This window comes from Sarcophilus harrisii, chromosome 2, assembly GCF_902635505.1.
Source record: "Sarcophilus harrisii chromosome 2, mSarHar1.11, whole genome shotgun sequence".
In the NCBI taxonomy this organism is placed as follows: Eukaryota; Metazoa; Chordata; class Mammalia; order Dasyuromorphia; family Dasyuridae; genus Sarcophilus; species Sarcophilus harrisii.
In genome coordinates, this window is record NC_045427.1 from 521,763,156 (window position 1) to 521,781,128 (window position 17,973).

At 33.2% G+C, this 17,973-nt stretch overlaps 1 protein-coding gene across 7 annotated transcripts in view; it reads left to right on the forward strand.

The window, feature by feature from the left end:
- The window catches only part of CSNK1G1 (casein kinase 1 gamma 1), a 225,499-nt gene that overhangs the window by 183,829 nt on the left and 23,697 nt on the right, over positions 1 to 17,973 (forward strand). For all 7 annotated transcript variants that reach the window (XM_031955399.1, XM_031955401.1, XM_031955402.1 and 4 more), the window contains 6 exons: positions 1,929 to 2,080; positions 3,388 to 3,622; positions 7,124 to 7,209; positions 9,088 to 9,172; positions 9,461 to 9,609; positions 10,230 to 10,337. In XM_031955399.1, coding sequence (XP_031811259.1) covers positions 1,929 to 2,080; positions 3,388 to 3,622; positions 7,124 to 7,209; positions 9,088 to 9,172; positions 9,461 to 9,609; positions 10,230 to 10,337 — 815 coding nt within the window. The remainder of the gene's footprint in view (positions 1 to 1,928; positions 2,081 to 3,387; positions 3,623 to 7,123; positions 7,210 to 9,087; positions 9,173 to 9,460; positions 9,610 to 10,229; positions 10,338 to 17,973) is intronic.

The following is a 17,973-nucleotide window of genomic DNA, read 5'->3' on the forward strand; positions in this document are numbered from 1 at the left end:
CATATAATAGGTATTTAAATTCTTTTTCATTTATCCATTTTCAGTGAGTATGAAGAGTACAGAATGAGCAGACATTGGATAGGTCTCTACATTATGTCAGATGTCATTATTTTTCCCCAAAATCGAATGCCTTTTCCAAAATTCCTTACTTATGTGGAAGTTACTACCATCTTTTTAGTTTCCCAGTTTCTCCTTTATTATCTTTAACTTTTCACTCCACTAAAATTATTCTCTCCAAAGTTACCAAGGATCTCTGCCCAGTTATCCAATCTAGTGGCCACTTTTCAGTCCATATAATACTTGATCTCTTTGCATTTGATACTGTTGACTTTTCTCTCTTCTTTAATCAAATAGGGACTTCTTTTTAAAATAATTTATATTTTCCAACTTTTTGAACACTTTATTGAATCACATTGTTTCTGATTCTTTCTTATCCAGTGCTTTCTATTAATTTTTCTCTGTTCTTTTTAACTAGTGTTAAATTGTTTTAATAACTGCTGCTTTATATTGTTGTTTGGGATCTAAAAGTGCTATTTTCACTTCATTCCTATATCTTTTAATAATTTCTCTTGATATTTTTTTATTATTTTATTGAATTATATAAAGTATCCCCTTGGTAATTTGATTGACAGCAATAAAAGTATAGATTAGCTTTGGTGGTATTGTCATTTTTATTATATTGGTATAGCCCACTCATGAGCCCTGAATTATCCTCCAATTATTTAAGTAATTGGAGGCCATGTAATTTGAAAATATTCTGTTGTTTTATATATACACCGTGGAGGAAATTTCTATCTTTAAGTAGAAAAGTAGAAATTAGTATCTTGTAGTTGCAGATTATGGTGAAAATCCAGCTTTTTGCCTTTCACAGCTACTTAGCAGAAATCAAACACTAAGTAAGTGTCTGTTGATTTGTCTCCAACAGATAATAAGAAAACAGGAAATACCAACTGCTGTACTAAAAGAGTTTCTGTTGTATTGGCACATGGCCAGGGTAGCATTCTCTGTAACCTCTTCACTAAAGAGTTTAGTTTGAGCTCTTTGTGGAATAACAAAGACCAACTCCAAAATGTTGCTTTACCAGCAAGCTTGAAGAGAATTAAGGAAATCAGCTTACGCAACATGATCTGTTAGCTTGATCTTAAGGTCACTGAGCCATTGTTTGCCCTTTTAAAAATACTGTACTTTTAGGCATCCTTTGGGAAGAATAGTTTACTCTATGAACTGATAATGGATCATGGATATTTTTCTATTCTGTATAGAAGAGGGAATGTGATTGGTACTCGGGTATTACCTAACTATTCTTACATCCCAATCCCTACTCTAGGCAGTTTGCATTGAAACTTGTGTTTACAAATCATTTCCAATGGAGCAGTAATGAACTGAACCAGCTACGCCCAGAGAAAGAACTCTGGGAGATGACTAAAAACCATTACATTGAATTCCCAATCCCTATATTCATGCCCACCTGCATTTTTGATTTCCTTCACAAGCTAATTGTACAATATTTCAGTCTGATTCTTTTTGTACAGCAAAATAACAGTTTGGTCATGTATACTTATTGTGTATCTAACGTATATTTTAATATATTTAACATCTACTGGTCATCCTGCCATCTGGGGGAGGGGGTGGGGGGTAAGAGGTGAAAAATTGGAACAAGAGATTTGCAATTGCTAATGCTGTAAAGTTACCCATACATATAACCTGTAAATAAAAAGCTATTAAATAAAAAAAAAAATTAAAAAAAGAAACTTGTGTTTATTGGTTAACTTCTGTGCTAAGAATTAAGGAAGAAAATGAAAATAAATCTCATCCTAAAGACTATAAGGTCATCCCCACTGAATTCATGCCAATGTTGCCATGTGTTTTGATTTTTAATTTGTTTTTAATTCTCTTTCCTCCCTTTCTTTCCTCTCCTCCCATTTCAGCTGAAGGCCTACCCCAGGTGTATTATTTTGGGCCATGTGGGAAATACAATGCCATGGTACTGGAGCTTCTTGGCCCTAGCTTGGAGGACTTATTTGACCTCTGTGACCGAACGTTTACTTTGAAGACTGTGTTAATGATAGCCATCCAGTTGGTAAGTAAAGCATGGTGACAGAATTTGCTTCCAAATATAAGTCTGTATGTTTGTGTGTATGTGTGTATATACATATATGTGTGTATATATATATACATATTATATATATGCATTTTGTATAAAAACATTTCCATACTGTGCTTTAACTAGCAATGATTCATTGAGCAGCATCTGAATTTTCATACTTTTTATGGCATTCTAGGAAGTTTTCAGGGACATCAGATTTAAACAAAGAAAAGTAGCATTGGGCTTACATTTCTCAACCAAAAATTTAGAAATATTCTCATATATAAAAACAATTTGCACTTTGGGCAATATCCCCGTCCTTCAAGGTGAAACAAATAATTTAGTGACAGATTATAATTCTTGAAATCATTCAGATGAAACTGATTTACTTAATTACTTGTAGATTTTTAACATATGGTATTAATTTTTTTATTTGGTTGGCTTCATGAAAAGACATAAGATACAGTGCACTAAGCAGCTGTTACAGGGTCTGAACCAGCATAAGGGAAATTCTACCATGATGAAAAAAATCTATTCTTGCCTCTCTTCACAGCAGAAACTGCCATAGTTATAGGGGCTGGTTATTCAGTTCATGGGAATAAAAATTTAGAAAATGAAATCAATTTCATTCTCAAATGAATAATTACCATGAGAAGAGTGTTAGTCCATAATGAGAAAGATGTAGATATGATTATTTATTGACAAATACTTATATGTAATGGGCAAGACTTTGCCCAAGAGTTTATAAAAATCTGTCCTGTCTTCCCAGTTTCAAATTTAGATATTTAAAAGTCCTATAACTTCCATAAATTATGAGAAAAGCCTCCAGAAATTATAAAAAAAAAATTTTTTACAAAAATAATGGTAACATGACTAATAGCTTATATGTCACCTTGTGGTTTTACAAAACACTTCACTAACGACAGTTTTGTGAAGAAAGTGGTACACACATTGTTGTTTTCTCCATTTTACAAATACAAAAAAAAGTGATAATTTAATGACTCCATTTCTCCATTATATTTATTTTAGCATTATAAAATCTTTACTTTTCAAAAAAGAAATAAAAAATGGGAAAAGATTGAGTTTTAGGCTTTTATCTTTTAAGTGACAAATCTTATGCTTTATTTTTTCTGGTATGTATGTTTTGAATTGTGCAGTTACTATTAGTGGTAAATAGCAGATAGCTTTCCACTCTAATTTCTGTACTGCAGATGGATAATGTGGTTATTGTTTGAAATGCAGTTGTAGAGATATGGGAGTATTCATTAGTAATCAAGTTTTGATTTTTTTTTTCCTTTTAGATTTCCCGAATGGAATATGTGCACTCAAAAAACCTCATTTATCGGGATGTCAAGCCAGAGAACTTCCTGATTGGCCGGCAAGGCAACAAGAAGGAACATGTTATACACATTATAGACTTTGGCTTGGCAAAGGAATACATTGATCCTGAAACCAAAAAACATATACCATACCGGGAACACAAGAGTTTGACTGGAACAGCGAGATACATGTCCATCAATACTCATCTTGGCAAAGGTGTGTTCAGTTTTCTCATACGAAAGAGACAGTTCACTGCAAACAATTATTCATTTCAATAGCCCTTTCCCCCCATTGATTTCATCATATATTTCAAGTCTTAATTCTTACTGTTTTATTTTAAACCAAGGCAGTAAGTCCTGACTATTATGACATCATATAGAACAAAATATTGTTAAACCACTAAATGATTTAGACTGTCTTTATGTGCTCAGATGATCATATGTTTTGTTATATGAAACTTAATGAAATTTGATTGAAAGCATTTAGCTAGTGATTTTTGTAATTATAGCTGGGGGCATATATTTATATGTAAGAACTATAGTTCCTTACTAAAGCTAATTCCATAATAGGAAAGAACAGTGAACTAAATCATACCTTATATTTCTTCTTATATACCATTTTTACCAGGCTAATTTGCTTAGGCCTCAGTCTGGATTATGGTATTACTTGATATAAATTTATTTGTTGTTTCATAAGCCCTCGCATTTCTTCTCATCATGCTAAAGGACCTTACTTAATAATTAGCTTATAGCATACATATAAAAAACTTCTACCATTATCATATTCACAGGAATAATAACTATATTGCCTGGAATAAATCAGTTTTATTACATAATACTTTTATAATATGATTATAATAAAGGAATATTAAAAATTTTTTCTAAGAAACTTCAGGGAGTTGAATTTGTTTAATGTGACTTGTGCTTTTGATATCTATAGAACAGTAGCAAGTCTACAAAGTAAAGTTATCAATGAGTAAAATTGTTATCTTTAGATTTGGTTCAGGAGATTTTGAAAGCAGTATGGCTTCACTTGAGCTGAAATCTAGTGTAATAGAAGTATTTTTTCAGTTTTTTTTAAGACAGATTCTGATATTAAAGTACAGAACTGGTCAAGAATGTGCCTCATATGTACACTCTTTTTTAGAGAGAACTCTATATGGCGAACTCTATATGGCTTTAAAAAATAATAGATAAAAGTCATTTGCTTAGGTGACACTGACAGTCCCCCATTTTTTGTCCTATGTGTGGTATGTTTTATATTTTGAAATGTTTCTAATATTGGACTCAAGAGCTAGGCAATCTTCTCTTGATTTTGTAACTTTAATGGTGATGGGTAGGGACACTCAGGAAAAACTAAAATAAGTGGTAGAAAGTGTTATATTATTTTGGGATCAGAGCAGTCCCCTTAAATCATTATTGTCACTTGTTGCTGAATAACTAGAAAGGATTATGTTTCTAATCAACCTGTCTAATCAGATTGTGGCTAGTATACTGTAAAGAATATATGTGCGTTTGGTATGTGTCCAGTAGAATGTTTTGCTCTTTGAATCTGAGTACATTCAACATGAGGGGGGGGGAGGGGAAAAGAATAAGAGAGAGAGAGAGAGAGAGAGAGAGAGAGAGAGAGGGAGGGAGGAAGGGAGAGAGGGAGGGAGGGAGGGGAAGGAGAGAGTGTATGTGTGTGTGTCTAGGAAGGGAATGATATTGTAGTGGCCATGAAGGAAGCTAATTTGCTATCAACATTACATTAAATACCTTCTGTATTAATCGGATAATAAAATTCTGTTCATGAAAGCCCAACCTTCCCTCATGAGAGTCTCAAAGACTCATAAAGTCTGTTTTTCTCACTAAAAGAAAGATGATAGCAATATTTGGGAAATTTTTGTACATTTAAAGGAAGCACAGCTTTTCAAGTGTTTTTGAAATAGTATGAAGCTTTGATTGTCCTGAAATAATTCATGGGTCACTGATATTAGTACTCATCCTCAATGACAATGAAAATGACCTACATGAATTACCTGTGAAAGGAAGTGACAAATTAATATTGCTCTATCTTTACTTTTTAAAGTCATGTTAAAGACATCGTTGCTTCTAAAGTCCAGTGTCCCAGTCTATGCCATTATTTAAAGGTAAAAGACATAATTTTGATTTTAATTGCATTGAAATATCTTACAAAAGTTATTAAGGTGACCTGTCTATTCAGAAAGGGAGAAGAGTTGATATTTCTCTTTGAGTAAGATGGCTATTGGCATCCCAATTCCTTTATAATAATTTGGAGACTTGTGCCCTCTAGTGTGCAATAATAAACTGCAATCATTTCCTGATGAATTTTTACTACAAAGGAGCCTCTTTTTAAGGGAAGTGAAAGTAAAAATAGAGAAGCAATGGATAGTTATGATACAATGTGTAAGAGGCTACAGGAAGAGGTTTGTCTATATTGCTTTACTAAAATCTCACCCCCACTCTGTTTTTCTTCCATAAAATGAAAATCTCTTCTTCCTTAAGCCCTGTTTTAAACTAATTTTGTGAATAGGATTAAAAACTGTGGTTTCATTCATTTCATTTTTCTCCCTTTATTTATGTCATAAAACTATGTAACTGCTTCCCTAATGCCAATTAAAATCTTTCCAAAGACATCTTCCTAAGCATCATTTAGAAAGCCTATTTCCCTATCTACAGTTTATTCTAATTTCTATTCATTTGTTTTCTGTACAATTCCAGATAATTAGAAACCGTCACGTTTGCTGTCTCTGTATCCTGGTATGAATAGCTTCCCCAATCTGTCTGGATCAAATGGTTAATTTTTTAGATACAAAAGAGATATGTTTATATATGTGTATATCAGGCGTCACATAAAAATTTCTCAGGTGAAAAGGAGTTGCAAGTGGAAAAAGTTTAAGAAACCCTGGCCTAATTGATAACTGGTATCAGTTCTAGTTCTAGTATATTTGAAAAAAGAATATAGTTTTCTTTCAACTCTCCCATACTTTGCCATTTCATTTGTTCCCCTTCTGCTTCCTAGCTACACTCTCAAAAAACAAATGAAATCCCTATAACTCAAGTTATTTTAGTTGATAAACTTCCAGAGGGTAGTGACTTTATTGGCCTATAAATTACTCTTCCCATGTGGGACACTTGAATACATATTACATGTTATCCTTTTTTATTAGTATTATAGCTTTTTATTTGCAAAACATATGCATGGGTAATTTTTCAACATTGACCCTTGCAAAACCTTTTGTTCCAACTTTTCCCCTATTCCCCACCCCCTCCCTTAGATGGCAGGTAGTCTAATACATTTACATGCTATTCTAAAGTTATTTAGGGATTATATATACATGTGAGTGGAACATATTTTAATCATATAAAACCGATAGAAAATTTTAAAGTACTTTGATGAAAAAAAAATTCTTTAGATACTTTTTTCAGGAGTAACATAGTTCTTTTATTGCCTTGGCAGTTTAGGATTTCGTTGGTTTGGATTGCTTTCTAGTTTTGCATTTGCTACATGAGATTTATTTGCCAATGAAAGATCTAGACAAAGGAGTATGTACATGTTAATATGATCTAGAATATCATCTCCAATTTAGATATAAAAAGAATTAGTAAAGAGAGTTTTTCCACACCAAAATAATTTTTAGGGAATTACTGGTTGTGATTCCAGTTTTGCTTTAATAGCTGCAATTTCTGTTGTTTGATCTGTTTTACCTTTTAGAGCAAAGCCGAAGGGATGATTTGGAAGCCTTAGGCCATATGTTCATGTATTTCCTTCGAGGCAGCCTACCCTGGCAAGGACTCAAGGTATATGTGGAAAAAACATAATTTAGGGTTTTGTTTCTGTACTCATTTGCTAATTTACAGATGACTATGTTGTTTGTTATTATAAGCACAAAGTGGAAGATTGCTGAAAAAACAGATCTAGGAATGATTTACCCTCAATTTATTATTTTTTAATGTTCACTGAATATTGACCTCTGTAATAGAAATATATTTATTAGAGTATTTCTTCCCCGTGCCTCCAATATTTTTTAGTATTTCTTTTCTTTTTTTTTTTTTTTTTTAAAGAATCTTTCTTTTCTAACTTTAATTATGTTTTTCTGTCTCTGGATATAACCTCTCCCCAGTGCCATTAGATAACAGAAGATTCCTTCTCCCCACAAGTAGATGCCAGCAGATGCTCTGCCTTTTGCAGGGAAGGATTTCCTTTGAAGGAATCAAAAGAATTTGCTCCTCCATTGTAAATGAAAGATCTTATAGAGGAAAATGAAAATTCAATGTTTAGGTTTTTTTATTGACAAATTTCTGACAGTAAAGCAGCATGGCAGAATGAATAGAAGGCTAGTGTTGTATTGAAGAAAACCTGGGAAAAATACCTCACTTTTTCAATGCCTTGGGCAGCATTCAGATACTTTTTAAGTCACAGATCAAAATGTCAGTCTTTATTGATGTGTAATTCCCTATGCCAGTGTAATTACAGATCAGGATCAAAACAAATGTGAGTTTATGTGTATGTGTTTTCTATTATTCTTCATGAATCTTTATATTCTGTTATATATCTCTCCTTTGCTTCATGTTCATACAGTGTTTTATGTCTCAGTTATATAAAATTCAGAAGAACTGAGTTTTAGTTTGATTTGCTCAGCTGTGTGGTCTTAGACTCACTTGTGTGGGCCTTAGTTTCATAGAGTTAGAATCTTAGATATCGTCTCACCTAGCCTCCTAATTTAACAGATGAAGAAGTTAAGGTTAAATAATTGAGACATAAAAATACTGTGCCAGTCCTTGAAGCCAAGGTAAGAGACATAAGATGTTTCATGAGGAATTGCAAACACAATCAGAATTTGCTAATCAGTAATCTAATAATATTTGGTCTTGATAGTTGTCATTTTCAAAATAGCTTTCAACTATTTAGTTGAGGTCCTTTGCAACTTTAAGAATGTCAAATTCATTTTTTAACTCTTACAAATAAACTTTTTCTCTTACCCTAACTCTAAGTTCGTGAACCATTTTTAGTGGTTTTAGGTCTAGAATTCTTCTGATTCATCTTCGAGTACCATTACTTAAAACTGAGTGAAATATTCTTGGGATAGTCTCACAAGAGCCATATTGAGGAGACCTGCCTTGGATCAGATCTAAGGCACAGTAAATTTCTCTACTTATATTATTAATAAACCTTACCTCTTAATGTTTTAAGATTTTATAAAACCAGCATTAGTCCTAGTGTATAGCTATTCTCAGATTCATCTTTTGCATGTGTTTTCTCTCCTCTCTAAAAATATTTATATATAATTTTGTTTTATTTCTACCCAAGTCTCTAAAAGATTTTCAATAAAACCATATTTATTTCTGTTCTTGAATTAATAATAAAAATTTTTTAAAATTCTTACCCACTGCTCTTAATCCATTTAATAGTGTTTATATCTGTGATTAGACTACTAAGTATGTTTTGCAAATAAGGTTTCTGTGAACAAAGTAGATGTTTTATTCACATCTAAATATGCCACCATACTATATTTACTCCATTTGGTAATTTGGGAATAAGGGCATAGAGAGGGAATTGAGTCTGTTTAACAAAACCTGTTAGTTTGAGTAAAATCAGCATTACTTCTCCAAATCTGTTGAATATCTCATTGTCAACACTTATTTCCAAATAATCATTTTTTTTTTGGTTCCATGTAGGCTGATACATTGAAAGAAAGATATCAGAAGATTGGAGATACCAAAAGGAATACTCCAATTGAAACTCTCTGTGAGAACTTTCCAGGTAAAGTCCTTTTAGATTTTTCTTTGAGTTAGAGGGATTAATTTTTGTCTTTTTGAAATGACTAATTTTCATTGGGTATGAAGATATATGAAGGTACTTTCTTGAAGAACCTATAAGGTACCATATGATTCATGCCATCAGTAAGAAGAAGATATAACTCATTACCCTTCCCCCTCTCCCGCAGATAACTCAGGGTAGCTTTTATAAGTTCAGTTTAGTACTTGAAGAAGCTTATCTTGAAAGTGTACTTTTTTCATTCTGATGTTCTTCTAATTCCTTTCCCAACAGAGGAGATGGCAACATACCTTCGATATGTCAGGCGATTAGATTTTTTTGAGAAACCAGACTATGATTACTTACGGACACTCTTTACAGAGCTCTTTGAAAGGAAAGGTTACACCTTTGACTATGCCTATGACTGGGTTGGAAGGCCAATTGTAAGTATCCTCTCCCATTTTATAGTCCTCTCTCACTCTTAAACCAGCACTCATTCTTATGCTTCTTTACTATTCTTGTTTAAATTTTTGGAAAAATAATTGCCTTGAACGTAGGTGCTATGTTCATCAATGCCTTTAGTCTGATTTCACAGTCTGCTCTCAAAGGTAGAAAGCAAGAACAATTTTGCTAGTTGGCTTTAAGACATTAATAAGTATTTTAAAAGAATTTGGGTCATATGTTTCAAAAGTCTATATGGTGTAAGGCTTAAGGTACCTAGAATCTCTGAAATAGGACTTCACACCATAGAAAGTTTCTTTTTTAGAAAATCTCAGAATTTGCTTTTCTGGGAGTGAGAAAATGTGTTCCCCTGTAGACTTTGATTATGTTTAATACCCAGTATACCATGCTTCTTTAAAAGATAGTTAAATATGTATTAAGGTCTCACATTGAGGACTGGGAGCCAGTACGGACCATGCTATTTTTTATGAAAGGAAAAATTGAAGAGACAGTTTCATTGCCCAGTTTTCATTTATAACATCACAGTATTTTAACTATTAGTTAGAAGAGGAACAAAATCAGTCTTATTTTCCCTACTTGGTTTTTTGTTTTATTTTTCCAGCCTACTCCAGTAGGGTCAGTTCATGTAGATTCTGGTACATCCGCAATAACCAGAGAAAGCCACGCACACAGGGAACGGCCATCACAACAACAACCTCTTCGAAACCAGGTCTGTGACTCTTTCCTGTCCTTTCAGCTATTCCTCTAAATATTAAAGCACAAATTCTCTTGCATGTTCCTTTAAAAAAAAAAAAAAAAAGTACATGTTTTGAAAGAGAAGGCATAAAGTCATTGGATTTTTTAACAGTTCCTCTTATTACAGTGGTTTTTCCCATACTCGTTTTTCCCAGCAGGTTCATAAATGTCTTGGGTTTTGACCAAATGTGATATACTAATTCATAAAGCCCTAGAAGCTTCTTGTCTTATAGAATGTACAAGTGGTCAGTTTCTATTATTTGAACCCTGAAGTGATTCTAGGCAGGTGAAGAGGATTTCTTCTAGAGCTATCAGTTGATTCACTCCGGACCTGATCTTTTAAAAAGAATTTCAGGCTAATATTTAATTCAGTACCTATTGAAGAGTTGTATGCTCTACAAAATAAGGGTTGTCTTGATTGTTTGTTAGTCATGATTCTTAATGAATTTTTCAAGAACTTCTAATTACTTAGAACTCATTTCTAAACATGGAGAAAAAAATCTTAGCAAAGTAATTCTTAAAAATATTTTGGATTCTTTACTGACTAGAAGAGTCCCATGGTTTGATATTTTTTCTTTTTCTCCCTTTATTGAGGCAATTGTTAAGTGACTTGCCCAAAGTCACACAGATATAAGTATCAGGTATCTGAGGTTGGATTTGAACTCAGCTCCTCTGAACTCCAAGACTGATACTCTATCCACTGTGCCACTTATTCTTAAATGGGGCAGTCTGGTGTGGAGTTGGATCCAGTTTTATCCAGCTTTCTGTCATGCTAAGCAGTCTACATCTTTCTATAAGTGTTATTGCTTGGGAGAATAGGGGATCACTTAAATGATTTCAGTGGTGGAACAGAATATAATTTATATAATATAATATAATATTTCTTTGTGTTCTTGTATTTTGGTGTGACATGAATTTCTTTTTTTATAAAATCTTTTCTATTTTGTTGAAAAAAGCAATAAATATTATATATAAATATGTATATATAGATATGTGTGAGTGTGTGTGTATACACACACACACACACACACACACACACACCTAACAAAAAGGAGGATTGTAGTCAATGAAAACTTGAATTCTGTAAAACTGATAAGGTCAAAGTGTAATGGTCCTTAATGTTGCTTTAAGTGAGATGTTTTTGCCTGTTTTACAGTGCCTGTAATTATGTAGAAAATATCTGCTGAACAGAAAGCTTCTTTCTAAACATTTTTGGCTTTGAGATTTATTTCTTAGGTTACTTTTTTAGATTTATAGCTGTCCTTGCCAAAGAATGTTGCACATAATTTTTAACCTGCCAATAACAAATCTCTCTGTCTTTAGGTTGAGTCTTGGATAGGAGTCTCAGTTTGTTGTTGGGACTTTACTTAAAACCTTTCTCACATTGTAAAGCTTAGACTTCTACAATCCAGGGTTCATAGTATCTTTTGACTACCAAGGGTTTAGAATTCCCCATTGTTGTGTGAAATTCACCCTATCTTCTAGTGGACTCTAGTTCCCTCTGCTGTGTAGTAAGTGGATCTTTGGTACTGAAGTTTTTGTGCTCTGGCTTCCCTTAGTCTATAATTTTGCTAGCATTTTATTCATATCCATGATTGTTCTCTAGTGTTTATTTTTTAAAAAATCAGTTGCAGTTACTTGTATCTATTTCCTATTTTTGAAAATCATGTACTAATTTAGATTAAATTAGCTTTTAGGTTTTGAAGTCAGTATGAGATAACATTCATCACTGGGGTAGCTATTCCGTCTAAACCTATGAATATGATATTAACTTTTAATTTACTAAACTATATGAGCATCTGAAATTGCTTATCAATACAATTTTAATAAATAAGCCAACTATCTCCTCCCTTCAGACATCTGAATGAAAACAATATACTATATGTCCTACCTTACAGGTAAACCATGTATTCAGCCTTCAAGACTATCAAAATGCTTCCTATCTTAGTCTTGAGTAGTATATATGGTGGAGAGGTATTTCTGAAGTGGATCTCTACCAAACATAAAGCAGTTATTTGGTAATGGTAGAGGCTTGATTTATGTGAGAATATGATCTGGCAAGGAAAGTGCATTCTCCAATTATCATATGACCTAAGACAAGTTGTTAATTATTCTGTACCTAGGTTTTTAAATCTATATTATAAAGGTGTTACACTAGGCAGCCTCCAGAGTCTCTTTTAGAAGAATGTAAAATTGTCCTGGATACATTTTTTTCCCCTACTTCATTTCATGAAAAATTATTCCACTGTGCAGATATGTGTTTGACTAGCAAAGCCAGGTGAAGAGCATAAATAATCTGAAACTTCCTGTAATGAGAATTCAAGTGGCCATTGTTGGTTTCCCTTTTCATGATATTGATGAAAATCTTCATTAGCAATTGTTACAAAGTGAAATACAATGTATTCTTCATTTTACTGCCTTCAACTGGAGTTGTGTGGATTTTGGTTCTTGATTGTAATTACAAATCCAAAATGTTATGTTAGGCCCAATTGTAATGTCCAGGCTGGCTTTCTGGAGATCCTTCGGATGGGCTTTGGTCTTTATGTGGAGAAGTGATGAAGACAAGAGAACCACTACGAGGCTGGTCAAAGATGGAATATCTCTCTTCCAGTCCTTGTTAGCCCTTATATCCCTTATTGTAATTACATCATTACAGTATACCACCGATTATGTGTAAACTAGAGAACCATTATCTCATCAATTCCACTGAGTTAACTCCTTGTTTCAAGTATAGTTGTCCAAAGTTCAGGCCCTCTACAACCAATATCTTTAGCATTTTGGATTATGTGCTCTAAGAATGTTTGCTGTATTCTTAATAGTATTACATAGGTGTACTTTTAAATCCCTCATCTTGAAGGTAATCTCTGTACAAATATGCATATATACATTTATACACACACACATACACACATATACATATGGATTCATCCCTACAACTCATATATAAAGTTTTATATTTTCATCTAAGCAGATAATTATCCTTTTAAATACAATCCAAGTTATTCTTCAGGGTATTAATTTTGTTAAAATAGAAAAGGGAAATAAAATCATAAGTTTAGATGGAGTACTTTTGCTGATAGTTGGGTTCATTTACAAACATCCTAATAGGGGGCATCTTTTCCTTCATTTGGTCCTATATATACTTTTGGCCTTCATTATTTCCTTAAATGTTATCTTAGTTGATAATGCTAGCCAGGATTCTGGCCCAACTAGTCTCAAAAAAATCCATTGTAGTATTACTGTGCTCATCAGGAAGATGGTCAAAATGGCACTTACAATAACTTTCTGCTAGACAAAGCCTTCGTAGCATTGTCTGACAGCATCACTTCTAGAAATGAGTCCAGCCATTTTCCATATATCCATTAAAATAAATAATAATCACTGCATTGTGCATGATTGCTGGGCATGATACATTCCCATTATACAGAATATTATCTAGAATACCCTCCCACACCCCATGCCCCTCGCATTTCCTGCTCTTTAAAACTTTTATTCCATCACACAGAGCATACCTCCTTTACGAGAACATCTTGCAGACATTATAAGAAATACTGTTATGATTAAGTTAAAGTTCCTCCCCCTTTCCTATTTTTGTTTTCCCCTTCTTTTGATAGGCTAGATGTAAGTAGCATAAGGAATAATGATTATTCAAATTAGAAGTTTTAAGAGATAGGCATTCTCACTCTACTCACCCACTATGAGAAGGCTTCCTGCCTGAAGTGAGATCTGAGTAGAATTTTATCATAACCTAAGGCGAGCAGGTAGTTTGGGACTTTATGATTTCTTTTTTTTTTTCCTCCTAATGTCTTTGAAAACAGACATGCTAATCAGCAGATAAAGTAATTCTATTTTAAGATCTGTAACAATGATTCTAGACATCGAGATCTACAATATGTGTTTTTAATGAATTCTGTGTTATTTATCCTTGCCTGGTTCCATGTATATTTACCCAAGATAAAAGAAAAAGATTTATTTCTCTTCCCTACATGTAAGTAAGCTCCTGTGCCATCAGCTTGACTTGTAAGAGAAGTATAAATCCAGAGACCAAGCCAAGAAGGTGTTCTGAGAAGTCCTTGAGTTAGAAAGAACTACATTTAAACTCATATCAGTCCAGTAAGTAGGAGAAAATATAAAATGACAAAGTGTTTTGGAATAATCATGCCTTCAGGGAAAGAGGTTGTTGGTTTTATTGTTGTTGTTGTTTTTAATTTATGTAGACTCCCAAGTATTGGATATGATTTCTGTGGCAGAAACAGCCCTTTGATTTGTCCTAAAATCTAAGCTTATCTAGAGATGGAGATGGGACCAAAATAATGAGTAGTTTGAGTAGTTAGATGGGATTACATGCCAACCTTAGTAAATTGCGTGACTTTATTTTAAATGCAGGTTCAGTAGCCTTAACAAACCAAAAGCTGATTTAACTTTCCATTCTCCTTCCTTTTGCAGAATACCAATTAGTTCTCAGCAAGGTTCAGGATTTTCTAGTTGAAGGGGCGAACGAGTTTGCTCAGAGATAACTTGCCTCCTTCTGTCCTGTGTAATTTCTTTTTTTTTTTTTTTTAAATAGCCTTTTATTTACAGGATATATACATGGGTAACTTTACAGCATTAACAATTGCCAAACCTCCAATTGTTAATGCTGTAAAGTTACCCATGTATATATCCTGTAAATAAAAGGCTATTAAATAAAAAAAATAAAATAAAATAAAAAAAAAGAAATTGAAAAAAAAAGAAAAAAAAAACAATTGCCAAACCTCTTGTTCCAATTTTTCACCTCTTACCCCCCCACCCCCTCCCCTAGATAGCAGGATGACCAGTAGATGTTAAATATATTAAAATATAAATTAGATACTGTGTAATTTCTTAACATATGCTGTCTGTTGTCTAGTGAGAATACGGACATACAGAACCGACGCTCTCCCTTGTTGCTCACCTCCAGCATAGATCTCAATACAGGATAGGGTTTTTCTTCCTCTTCTTTGGGAACTTAACATTGAGGGGCCATTGAAACAAAGAGGTGTGAAAACGGAAATAAAATCCTTTGCCTTAGCTCCTCCTGTTCTATCACCTGTCACTCATCTCAGCTACTAATTTTCTATTCTATATTAAAAGTTTTCTTTTATCTGTATGCATTTTTTCATTACTTTGTTCCTTTAGCTAGTAATGCTAGTGTGTTAAGATGAAGTTTTTAAAGTTCATTTTTCCTACATTTAAAGAAAATAGTTTGGTTAAACTGGGGAAAATCCTCCAATTTTAGAAGGGGAATGATTCTATTCTGATCTATAAATTTAAATTTCCCCTTATTTAATCATGAACATCTCTCTCTGTCAATATTCTCTCAGTCCTGAACTACAATATCTCCAAGTGCTAAATAGGTCAAATAATTTATCCTTAACTGATTGTTCTTTGATGCTAACATTGTCCTCTGGTCTCTGCTTATACTTAGAAGCAGACTTCAAAGACTTGTGAAATTCAGATGGAAAGAAACAAAAAGGAACTCAGTGTATTGAGCATACAAGTCTTCATTAAGTTGTGCAGGCAAGAAGGAGCAGCCAAGAAGCAGCCCAGGGCAGTGGGACAGGCCCAGAGTCAGAGACAAAGTGCTTATGGGGAGTTTCAGCTCCAGCACTCATTGACATGGTGGACTGTGGGCAAATCATTCCACTTTTCTGCCTCAATTCCCTTACCTGTACAATTCAAATGAGCAGAGTTAACTGGCCTTACCTACATAGGAATTTTGATGAAAGAACTGCACAAACTGTGACATATTCTAAGAATGTGATTAGTGTGATATCTTAAAGGAGATTTTATTTTGTGGGACTGTTCACAAGCAGAGACTGAGTAATTTCTGTTTTTAACTTCTGTTCTTCATACTGCTGTGTTAGTGGCTATCCTTTCCATTTGTGGGATAGACAACAAGCCTCCCTTCCCTCCCTTCTCCTCTCCTTCCCCCCCGCCTATGTAGTCTACCCTTTTTTCCAATCAAGATATGAAGTTGCCTAGTACCTATATCATTTGTAGGTATCAAGATTCTAGCATATTCCTTCTCTTACATAGTTTAGACTGAAATCCTGTGTCAAAAAATTGTTGTTTCATAAAAAGAAACGACTTAACAGATCATATTTCTTGAAGTTTTAGTGTTTCCAAGGCTATTCTATCACTTGAAGAGAGAGAAATAAGGAGAGTTTGAAATAGAAATTTACAAACTTCTAATGTGTTCCCTACAGTCTTTAACAAAGCTTTAGAGAATTGATATGATTGTCCTTGTAGCACCTGCAAAATAATGAGTCTTGGAAGAGTTCCTTTTAGGTCGTAGCCATACATTTTTTTTTCTTTAAACAAATTTACCATTTAATTAGGTATATCGAAACTAGTCCATTACTTTTTGTGCATTTAGTATATTACCTGAAGATAATCCTTTATTTGGCAAGTTTAATTTTCATGAGTTTCTTTAGATCAGACAGATTAGATAGACCTTGGTTTTATTAAAATATACAAATCTGTAATCTTAGTAACTTTTTAAAAAAATCTCTTACAAATCACAGCCTGATACACTAACTAGTTTTCACCGTTTAAGATATTTACTTTTCATTCATTCTTCTTTTTCTTCTATTCCTTCAAGGGAAAGTGAAATTTTATCTATGCAATTTGATAAGGCAAACTATACTCACTCTTAACTTTTTGATATTATTCTTGATATAATATGTACTTGAAGACAGGCAGTGAGTTCCTTAGGAAATCAGTGTTTGAGTTCAAATTCAATGGATGACCAATTGGATGTAAAAATGGATTATGTTTTCTTGATAAAATGTAATCGAAATTATTTCAAAGTGAGTTATACAAGAAAACCTAAAATTATGATTCCATTGGCTAGAATAAAAAGAATGTCCTTGTTATTCCTCTTGCTTCAGGATAGAAACTCACCTAGAGATGTTTTCCTACTCACAGTGTCTACTTTGAACATTACATTTTCTTCTATGTGTCACTAGTAGTTGTGGGATTATGTTACAGCAAATGTTATGTTTTCCTTTTTTCCTGCTTACTACATTGATTCCAGAAGAAAATCTTCTCTGACAAAATGAAGTGTTATGAGATATTTTATTCTTTCATTCCTTTTGGGGATTATTGTTCAGTTCCTAGCCATATTCTCTATGTACTTTGCATTACCACTGCTTTTATGTCTTTCTTGCAAGGCTGCCTTATTGTTTCCAATTTCTTACATCCAGAGTAAAGCAGTCATAACTAAAATTTTTAAGTGAGAGGACATTTTAAGATATTCCATCCGAAAGTTAATATTGTAAATTTCCTTTATTTGTAATTAGGAAATTAGATACTTGAACATTTCTGAGTGATACAAATAATGATTTTGGTACTTCTGTCATAGATGGTCCTTTAGCAACTGAATTACACTGATAGTGACAATGAAAAATTTGGAATTATGGAAAATTCATAATCTTAACTCCCCTTATTGATATAGCTTTGCCATTACTAGCTGCCATACTGTCTTTTTTGAAGGGAGGAGAAGCATCATCTGCATTATATTGTCTAGTAGTTGGTTGCTATTTGTGTATACCCAGAATTTCATAGATATTTAACGAGGAAAGTGAAAC